This window comes from Pecten maximus, chromosome 1 (assembly GCF_902652985.1).
Source record: "Pecten maximus chromosome 1, xPecMax1.1, whole genome shotgun sequence".
Classification (NCBI taxonomy): Eukaryota; Metazoa; Mollusca; class Bivalvia; order Pectinida; family Pectinidae; genus Pecten; species Pecten maximus.
This window is the reverse complement of record NC_047015.1, coordinates 48590618-48602565: the sequence shown is the minus strand read 5'-3', so window position 1 is coordinate 48602565 and position 11948 is coordinate 48590618. Positions and strand designations below refer to the sequence as shown.

At 35.1% G+C, this 11948-nt stretch overlaps 1 protein-coding gene across 1 annotated transcript; it reads right to left on the bottom strand.

Annotated features, from left to right (window-relative positions):
• Window positions 1-4146: 4146 nt before the first annotated feature.
• On the bottom strand, window positions 4147-4869 carry LOC117315694. The gene has a single exon (XM_033870062.1). It carries the CDS (start codon window positions 4804-4806, stop codon window positions 4147-4149), a length of 660 nt encoding a protein of 219 aa, XP_033725953.1. The 5' UTR covers window positions 4807-4869.
• Window positions 4870-11948: the final 7079 nt, after the last annotated feature.

The following is an 11948-nucleotide window of genomic DNA, read 5'->3' as shown; positions in this document are numbered from 1 at the left end:
AGAACTGTTTGTTTAATTTGCTGTACATCATTTATATAACTGATGAAGGTAGAAATTCCCGGGCGTTAAAAATAGTTTGTTCACCATTCATTGGATAATCCAATTTCTTATCGTCATTTTTATCTAATTTAAACATGAACATTACGCGTGATGTACACTCGTATAATAAAGAACATTTCAGGTTAATCAGAATAAGGAAATGTTGTAATGTTGCCCTTAAAGTGTAACCGGAATGAAGTTTTGTTGAAGATACACCATTTCGTAAAACAAAAGGTCGACAGAGTGCAAATGCGATAGTTACTTTCGTTTTAGATATATAGTGAAAACCTGTGGCCTAACCGCAATGAACCCGTTTCAGTTTCACAAGTACAACGCGGTCGACTCAGCCTATTAGATTTTACCTTAGAAAAGCGAGATTTCCCGTCATGTATGCGGCCTATCCTGTGATCAAACAAAGGTTTCATTATCTTTTCATTGTGATACAGATATAGATGTTGTCGTTTATAAACACAAACCTTTATTTTAACACGCGCGTATATATACTTATCTAGATGTCGGAATACGCATGCATATACATGTCTTTTTAACACGTTTCCATTGAACCTGTCTTGATATGTAACTTCATAGGGGTCAAAGAGGCCTATAAAATGTTCGTAGTGTAAATACCGTCCGTTCCGACCTATCTTTAATCCCAATGCTTCCGTAAATGCGCAAACTGTATTGTTTGCATTTATACAACGGGGTTATGCATTATATAATGCATCCTGATAAGAAAATTTAATGTCACACATGGCGTTTTATTACTTCTTACGATTTACAGCCAAAATAACTATTAACACTAATTATCAAATTAAACAGGTGTTCAATAGTTCGCAAGTGACCGAGAAATAGTCATTTTAGCCGTGTAATAGTTCATAATATACCTTACGCCTTTAGTTAAGGAAATCAATCGCCTTATGTAATCAAGAAATTTATCAAACGGATCAAAAACAGATTTTGCAGTAAAAATATAAATTTTTCGTTTTTGAATGGACTTTTAAAGTTTTACACTTTTACTTTTCATCAGAGCAAACCTTTGTATTCACCTCATTAAAATTTGCCGATTTTTCCAATCAAAGCGGAGAGATGTAGATGGGTTATTTTACTGTATTTCTTAAATATTCAGACTAGTTTTGACAAAATACTAACTTGGCGTTTGGTGTTCATGCATACATTCTCCGAAAACAGCAGAAAACGCTTAAATTGCACTGATCAGTCCTTTCAAAAGTTGTTTGTCATGAATAACGTCACAAAGAGACAACGTCATGAATTATGTTACTGATTCCCGCACTTCTTGCGACTATTACTTTTCGATGTCTTTCATTTTGTTTTTAGCATAAAATGCAATAAAAAGAAAATTGAATAATTTGCCGTTGATTATAGATTATATTTCACTCGTTTGACAGAGTGTACACGAGTGTTACAGAATATTGTTTTTTTTTCACGAATGCGAAGAACGATATATTCTGTCATATGAGTGAAGTATATGTTATATTCACAGGGAAACCATTCAATATCCTATATGTATAATGTCGTAGCTAAGACATTAAACAAACATTAGCGAAATTCAACTTCTCACGTTGATTCCTTCCATGGAAAGGAAAACATTTTATAAAGTGTAGCAAAATAAGGACATACGTTTATTACAGAAAAAAAATAATCGAGAGTTCGACGTCCGGTCCGAGCACAAGTCATAAAATCCTCTCCTTTCGTTATTTGAAATTCCTGTCGTAATTGTACCATATTGAAATGTTGTTATATGTTAACAGTTTGCATCGATGTATGTATACAAATTGCGATCAAGGTAATCACATCAGCTAGTTGATGGTTTGTCACTATGATCATGCCAGGGTACCGGGCCGATGATCACTGCTCTGTTGAAACGTCATTTATAAGAATTTGGACTTAAGGTAAGCTTTGTAGCTAGGTGATTAGGTGCCGTAGATCGTTGGGTCGAGGCCAAGGCGGGGCACGAGCCATATAAATTGTCTTCCTACGTCATTTGTTACTATGTTATACATAAAAAGTGCTAATACTTATAAGAATTTTAACACGGCATACAATGTGACATTCAATATGACGTTTGCATGCGCAATTTGTATTCAAGGTTTTTCAACATACATATATTAGGGTTTCAAGCAATTGCTTTTCTTTTACAAAAAAATGAGATTTGTATCTATATACTTTTAGTATATCATGTCATACAGTAACTCTATAAGCACCCACTCTTTTTGATGTGCACTCCATAACTTAGTAGCCAATGGACTTTGAATCCCTTAACATTGCAATCAAATGTATTTGAAATAATGAGCAAACGCTTGAAAATTGAAACTTGTTTTAATTTCCACGTGTCAACAATCACATCTAGGCGTTTAAGATACGTCATTCATGTCTCTTTTGTTAGAAACAAATTTTGAAATACAACATTCGAAAGTTAGGTACAGAAATACCATCTATATATTTTATATTTAAAATATCTAGGCATATTCAGAAGCATATATACAGAGATATTTTTATCTTTTAGTATTTGATCTTTATGAGATTTATCTCAGTCTTTAGAGAATCATGCATAAATGTAAGCATACATATTACCACAATGAATTTGCAGCAACACAATACATAAACACAGTAAAAAAACATGTTTATATATATATATATATATAATTTGATCATGGCTTTCGGTTCTTTGGCTACAACTTCGTAATAATCAGAATACGTCGAATTGCGTACTGTTCAGATCTTGAACGGTTCTTGTCAATCACCCAAGCTGATAGCAGAGACTCCTTGGTGTCTCTGTGTCAAATCCGTCCTCCGGGATCATCACGGACACATGGATACACCACGATTATCAGTGGTGGATTTTTAGGGTTTGGCAGACTCTCTTTTGTGGGAACTATATCGTTGAAGTTTTTAGAGTCGTCTGTTGTCTCCACAGCACAAAAACTCGTTGTGTAAAGTCGCAGTTATTGTAGGAAATATCCTCAAAAGTGCACTGAAATTCCACTACATCGTCCAATATATGTCCGATAATAGTTTAAGAAGGACGTCCATTTGTATAGATCTTAACGTTGCTTTTCTTGCTGTAGTGAATTTGGGATTTTTTTTTGTTCCCATTCATAACAAAAACGAATAATAGTTAACTATTTGAAGTATTTCGTTCGACTTTTACCACATAATTTCAAACGAAAAGAATACACATTTTATAATGGTATAATACATTATTTCAGCACAAATTGCTTCCCATGAGTGAAAACTTATCTTTGTAGTTCATTAGAAACGAACAACATTTAACTAGATTTGTTTAAAACACTGATACTTGCATAAGTTGCATTTTATCGAATAAAACTTTGTAATATGGCATAGCATGCCGATTCGTGCTATAGTATTAGAAATATACGCGGGAGTAAGCTCCCCTTAGTAATACTCTTTTGAAAACGTCATCTAACTGTAAAGTTCAATAACATAATAGAATACATTGCCGTTATATATAAATATATATGTATGCTGTTTTGAAAGATGTCTTCTTTAATTTTTTTTGTTTGTTTGTTTGTTTGTTTGTTTGTTTGTTTTTATAGTTTTTTTAGCGAATAAAGAATGTTAATAATATAAAAACAAGTGCTGATGATTAGGTAACAAGGCAATGTCAAAATAGGCTAAGTTATAATAAATAAATAACATAACAAAAAAGGCAATATAGCTCCCTACGGATGACATCTCTTTAAATCGTCTGGATGATGCCAGAGATTTGAAGCGAAAAATCTCGACGAAAAATATTGAAACACAAATGGTGGTTAGATAAGAGGGAAATGTGTTAATCTCAAAATTCTATCTATAAAGAGAAAAATAAAGATTTTTTTTCCTGACTTGCGGAAAAATTAGTAGATGATCCAGACATTACGTATTATTATAGTATTCTTCTTTTTGTGAGAAAACCGAATTTCAAAATACAGCATCAATTTTTTTTGCAATTTTAAGTATGTTTAAGGACTTGGCGTTGGATTAAGAAAGGGTCATTACCATCTTATGTTTATAATATCAATGTGTCTTTAGCAACATATGTACAGGAACATTTGTATCATTCAACTTTTGATCTTTGTGAGATTTTTCTCAGCCAGTAAAGAAATTAAATACAAATATAAGCAGAAATATTACCACAATGAATTCGCAGCAACACAATCCAAACATCCATAAAGATGTTAATAACTTGTCAATGGTTTCTGGTTCTTTCACTTTAACTTCGTCATCATCAGAATCAGTCGAATTACTTACTGTTGAGAGGTCCTTGTCAATCACCCAAGTAGTCTGGTCACTGATAGCAAGGACTTCACGGTGTCTCTGTGTCCATATCTGTCCACCAGGATCACCGCGGACATGTATAGATACACCAAAATTATCAGTGGTGAATTTATAGGGTTCAAGAGACCCTTCTACTGCAGGAACTCTTTCGATGATTCCAAGTTCCTCACACTTTCGGAACACCCAGAGTCGTCTGTTGTCGCCGCAGTACCACAGACCGTCACGTAAAGTTACGGTTATTGTGGGAATATCGTGCACTGTACAATTGTTTCCTACTAGATCGTCCAATGTCTGTCCGATCGCGATTCCAGAATGGCGTCCATGTCTAAATGTCCTCGCGATGCTGTCCTGGCTGTATCGAATTTCGGACGGACGCAGAGATAAAAGTTTCATTCTGATTTTCTGGTTATCCTGATCGTATTTCTTATTTCCAAGTGATAACTTTACTAATGCGACGTCGATTGTCTTCATTGGCCTGATTATTTAATCAATTTTACTGGTTTTGAGTTGATAATCTCAAGCTTGTGGACTCGATGTGGCGTGTTTTCATTGGTGTACGTCCCGGTATTACCGGTCTATTTTAATACATACTGGTCCGTGATATCATCCTGTTGTTATATAGTTACTCAAGACGAAATACTACATTGAAAGCTGGCCGCAAGTTGCACACGCAGCACGCGCACACCGTCTGTATTCTAAAAATAGATCGACAAGACCAGACTAGCTTGCTTTGCATGCGCCTGTTACCTTCACTCGGTTAATATTTATAACAATCATTCAATTAACTTTATTCCGGTTATACATTAAAAAAATACAGGATCGATAGCAATACAGCAATTAACAAGTAAATCATTGAAACAATTTATGCATTCTTCAAGATTCTTTTTTTTTGTTTACCCTTTTTAGGAAGAAGTGCAGAGATAGGTAGCTTTCATCTTTGTTAAGAACTCATTCAATTCAGTTCATAAAGATGACCTACTCTTGTTTTTCTCTTTAAGTTAAATATAACCATTGGTGGCACAATATTGGGTAAGCAGTCATTTGGAACTAACGCTGGTGCATCAATAATAGCCATACAGTCATACGTTCATCTTAAGTCGATCTCTCATTATTTTGAATAATTTAGACGGGATGTAATTCGAGTAAATACAGAGGGGGAAAATTAGCCAAACGTCTCTTCTCGTCAAATAACAAGATTCACTCATTCAGAGTTCAGTCATGATTGTCGTTTGGTGGAGGGTGTTAATGAGGTCGTTCACTGGTGGAAGTGGTGGTACACATTGATCACTGGCCAGTGAGATGATCATTGCACTTGGAGGGGGTTGGTTAACCGTTAGGGCTGGATGTCGTGAACCTGAGAACGAATATGGCATAGCTGTACTCCAGTTGTAATGGGAGTCAGCTGTCCATTGGTACCAACGTGGGATCATAGAGATTGATTCAACTCCACGTTGACGTTGTTGTGTTCAACTTCGGTTAAGAATGTGCACCTGCACCATCATCAAAGATCGTTTTCCTTTTACACAGATGAATATCAATTTTGCAATGTTTGCTACATTGATTACATCTGGAATAGTGGCCCCTATAGCCATCACAGGCTTGCATATTTTTGTCGGGAGCATTGTCTTCAATTTATTAATTATTGAACAAATAAATCCTGTCGCATTGGTCTTCAGGAATGCCTTCAAAGTGTTTAGTTCCTTTGATTCATCCCGTTGAACTTTCCAGAGAGCAGCAATTTCTTTCTCCTTCTAAAAACTTAACCTTAAAATAAATAATAAATATCACCATCCTTATAAGTGAGCTGTTTGTCCAATGTACCTCCCTGTTAAAAGCCATAGTCATGTAAGAAGGTATGATATAGATGGTGGCTATGCTTCACGTAACATCATAAGACCAGTGATGGGGAAACCCCGAACTTTATAAGTACTACTATAAATAGATATATATTTCCTATTAATAAGTAATGCTATTGTATATTTTATATTGTCTTGTTAGAGTACCTATGAAAAATTAATACACAAATTGTTTTCATATCAAATTTCTGATGACATCCAGAAGAGACCATTTGAAATTAGTCCAATAACATTAAAGGTGTGCATAATGACATACCTTTTAAATTTGATGTCTAATGTTGGACTATGGTGAATTGTCTTGGCCAAGGGCATAAGAGGACATAGCAGCTTAATTAGCACAGATCGCCAAGAGTAGTTTCCTGATCGACTTATAGCTTAAAATTTATAAAGGCCCTTACTCAAGCTTTTTGATTTGTGACTTTGTTCAAATTTGTTTAGAATTCATGAATTCATCATAAAAACCTTTTTAAAAATGATACCAAAATAATCTTACTTGCTAACGCGCTGAAAAACTGAGTAAGCAAACTGCGAAAACGGTTGAAATAGTGCAAGAAATTACACGTAGCCCAATACCAATACATATTGCCAGGTCCTGGGTTAATAATCTCATCAGGCTTTGATAACATTGAACTTATCATAATGTTTGTACTGTATTTTATCCAATAAGTGTCTAGGGTGCATAATTTCAAAAAATAAGAGCTGCGATTTTCGGATTATTTTGAGGAATTCAACTGTAAATAGTCAAATTTCAGCTATAGATTTGATTATTTCTTTAATTTAATGACAATCACGTTGTGCCTGTGATTTCTTCGACCAAAATGATGAAATCTTTCACATATCAAAAAAGAAATAAAAAAATAAACCTTGCCTTATTACCCTTGTTTGCCGATGGTTTAGGATGATGCCAATCCACACACACTAATTTAAGAGGTGTACATCTTGGTATGGCGAGTGCCCTCAATGATAAAGGAATTAATTTCTATAATTCGACAACGTCGTTTTGAGCACATGCGTGATCACCATTAATGATGTCTTTAAACAACCTTTGTAAAGTCCGTTAAAGTGTTTCTTTTCAGGATCACAAGCATGCTTCATCCACGTGCTTTTATATGCTGCGTTCATAGCTGATTCTATTTTTGGCGAGTCCTAGGAATACTTGTGGAATTTTTATTATGTCCACAATTTTCGAGAGCACAAGCATTTTTTTTCATTATTGAGATCTCGCGGAAGTCACACACCGCATCAAGAGCTCGTCTTTATAAGCTGAAGACCTATGGGAAGCATCCGAGCCGTACTTCTTTGTCACGTTTGTGTGTATATATATACCCACCACTCGGTTACTACCCACTTCGCTTACCGACAGTCGTGGCAAACGTAAGCTAAAATTAGATCATATCGGACAAATGACAAAACCTAACACGGGTGTAGCACTGATGTACCGATACACTGACTTGCTTGGTTTATCCATAGTAATATTACGTCGACAGTTACTATTTAAAGATATGTGTATTTATAGGAAATGGGTGTTAGTTTCATTTTCGTTTCGTGAAACAGCAAAGGCAGAATAAATATTCTAACTTTTATTAGGACTTAGTTGATTACAAATATTCATGACTAAATGCGTTGTAACCTTAAAACGTTATCTTATATGATATATGTGTTATGTTTCATATTGCCTATAGGTCTTAACTAATAAGTTGACAGATACATAGGCATTTTTAAATACACACTGGTTAAGGGCCATGAACTGTTTAGCTATTTTCATATTCACGGGAAATGGGAACAAGTTTCAATTTCAATTTCGAAAAACTGAAGTGTAGGCATTTGTAAGCATAAAGTTGCTCATTAGATATTTTCGTCCAGTTGAAAAAAAGGCTAGTAATATTTGTGGCGGTATACTAAAAATATCGAACTAACAAATACAAATGATTGTAAATAATAGTATTTCATTCGACTTTTCCACTTAATGCATAAGAAGGAGACCCAATTCTATTGTGGCCTATCCCTAGATAGTATTTCAGCAAAAGATACCATCGTTAGTATTACTCAGTCCCTTATACTGCTTTCTTATATTATCATTTGGTAATTTAAAGTACAAAATATGTAACTATTTGATTATATGGAAAGGTTACGGTCAAAATAGGGATCAATATTGATACGACTTGAAATAAACAGGTTCACTTTGAATAATATTTCACATTCCAATGTAGAATATTATGTGTCGAACGAGTAAGGTACCAAGACGGTATAAACTAACTTTAAATCCTTTGTTACCGAATTGTTATTAACTAAGCGAGACAAGTACATCCGACTTCGGCAATTTAGAAGATTGCACCAGAAACAATTGTCCACCAGGAGTTGCGCCCCTTTGATGTGAATGATAGACTACATAACCAGAAAACCCATATAACTCTCATCAGCTTGATTTGTGTTCCGTTCTGGAACATTAACATTTACAAGTTAGCAATGTTCAATAATAATAGCATATCAATCAGTCATATATGTTTTGAGAAGAATGTTCAAAAATCGAAACCGAAGGTAGTTTTCCTACTGGGAAAATGATGTCTTCCATTAAACAAGGGAATCGACATCGGGATATTTATAACAATACAAAGTTACTCATCGTCATATTTTAATGAAACTAACTGTGTTATTTGATGCGTAATATTCAAAGCTTAATATGAAACTACAACATTGAAAACATATATTTGGATGTTATATTGGAATAGTAAACATAAAGGAACAGTACATTCTTCATATAAACAAATTAAACGACATTACCATCGATACCTACACTTAAGCAACCGAGTATGTATCATAAAATAAATACTTACATGTTATAGGAATGTACATGTACATATTGATACGATGGCCGATATCGGACGGGCAAAACAGTGTTACTAGTAGTACGTTTTTGTCAACGAAAAATGTACGTACATATTGTGTGTCAAAAATATCTACTGCTATAGTAGTAGATAAATTTGTACACAAAAAGTGTACGTACAAATCCTGTGTCAAAAACCTGTTACTAGTAACACATTTTTGACACAAAATATGTACGTACATATTTTGTGTACAAATTTATCTACTACTTCTAAATATCAATTAACATTCCTTTTATTCTTGATTGATTACCATGCGGTCGTATGCTGATTTTGCCTGATAAGGTAATAAAAGCCAGAGCCAAAAGATCTGCTTGATTTTAAAGCCACATACTCCCAAATAACCTAAAACCTCTCCCGCTAAGTTCCATTGAATCATGTCCTATTCATAGGAAATACTCGGGTTTTGCCGATTACAGTCCCTTTGACGTTTCTTTTTGGCAGAATCGGTCTGTATTTTGGCAGTATCGGTCTGTGTTTTGGCAGAATCGGTCTGTATTTTGACAGGCTTAAACATTCGGCGTTCCACCATTTTGTATAGACTGATAACACGCTCGTTGCATTATAGGACTATTTCGCTTAGAAACTTGGTCTGTCGGACCCAGTTATTATTTTTGGGAATAACCCATTTATTTTTATAAATACATATTTTCTTCCAGTTTTTAATTCGCGATAATTAGATATATACTAAGTCTGAAAACTGTTAAGATCTTGAAATGTTAACATTAAAGCATTTGGCTTTAAAGTATGACGTTAAGTAAAAACAGAATATCCAGCCAGCGGACGTAATGGAAGAATGGTATCACTCGAAACCGAACTATGTCTGGTTTCCTCGTGCGAATGCGACAAAAGTTAATTATTTACTCGTATTTCTATCGGATGCAGTCAACATACTACCACAAGGCGATCAATCAAGATAGGAAAGAATGTTAATTGATATTTAGAAGTAGTAGATAAATTTGTACACAAAATATGTACGTACAAATTTTGTGTCAAAAATGTGTTACTAGTAACAGGTTTTTGACACAGGATTTGTACGTACACTTTTTGTGTACAAATTTATCTACTACTAGCAGTAGATATTTTTGACACACAATATGTACGTACATTTTTCGTTGACAAAAACGTACTACTAGTAACACTGTTTTGCCCGTCCGATATCGGCCATCGTATTGACGTTACAAGTTGATTGTATAAAATATCCCGAAATGTAAACCCATTTCTTTGTTATATGTATATAATGCACAAACGTATAGTCTGACAATTATATATCTATATCAGATGCTAGCTTTGATTGCAAACACTATCGCAAGAATTATTGCCACAAAACCAGAAATGCAATGAAAATAAGACCTGCGATATCGCGTGAATCCTCAATTGCCAGCTCAAGCAATGTAGATCTAGTTCTACTGGTGGCTGTGACATCCGGTGAAGTCTTAACATTTACCGTTGAATTCTTGTCGTCGGCCCGCTCTGTTTGTGATGTCATGACAATGCGTGAAACCTTGAAATCATTGCTTGAAATGCGCTGTATGTCAGTGATATTACTAGCTTCCGGGGTATCCATCGAACTCTCGTCCAAGGTCAAGCTAACGCTATCATGATGTGCCACTAATGGCACTAATTCCTTGGAATGTATTGTTGTGCTCCCTGGATAATTGCTGCACGCCTTACATATTATGACTGCATGAATATCCCCTTGCGGGAATATTGGTTTATCTGGTTTTTGTGTGTACCGTATAGATCTGGGACGTTCTATTCGCTTTGATGGTGTCCGTTTTCGCCAGGCACGCCCTCCAGGATCACCTCGAACTCTAATGGTAGCCCCACCGGTTTTAGTGGTGAACTTTCTTGGATCCACCCATCCTTTCACTACTTTAATGCCATAGTCAATCATACCCAACTCTTCGGCTTTACGGAACACCCAGAGTCGCCGATTATCACAAGTGTACCGATGGCCCTTTCGGAATATCACAGTCATCATTGGTATATCCTCGTCTGTACATCGCCCACTTAAAATGTCATCGAGTGTTTCGCCTATAGATCGGCCATCGTGGTTCCCACACCTAAAATGATTCCCGATACTGTCTTGACTATAACGTATTTTTGATGGACGAATATACATTTTCCTGGTGAATACAATTTGGAATGCTCAGGAAGTGTCTTTTGATACGTAGATGATTATTATGACAGCATACGTGCCCCCTAAAGCTCCTGTGAGTAATGTTTCTTCATCCGAATCCAATTATCGCCAAATTGTTGACGTAACTGCTTTCTCGCCAAGCAAAATGGATATTTTCGTTGTTAATTGGCCATGACTGTGATTTCACAGAAATGTGTTGGGTTTTAGTTTCAGTGCAGCTAACATTCACTGCATTCGAGTAACTTTTTGATATTATATGTTTATACTGAATTTCTTATTTAATTTTCCTGCATTTTCAATACAAATAACACATTAATAACAAGCTGATGTTGGATCGACTGATTAATTTGAATAAACATGTGGCATTGGTTTGACCCTTTGACCATATCGACGAACATTGCATTAAAAAGGCAATGATTTGTTCTGAATTTCCATCTGTCCATCCGATTTTACAGTTATGAGATCCATAAAAACAAACTCATATAAAACCTTGTTTTTCGAATATCTTGTATCTTAAAATTCCGAAACATGTTGGAATTAAATGTTATGGATTTGTTGACAGGAAAGCAAAAAGGTGCTTTAAATCTTCAACAAAAAATATCGAGGGATATATCATCAACAAATTTTAAACCTGTTGGTTGCACAGCCATTAAAAGAAGAAAAAAATGGCAGGAATGCTGGTAACTCAAGACAAGCAACACACTTTTTAAAGGAAGAGAAAAGAAGATCGTA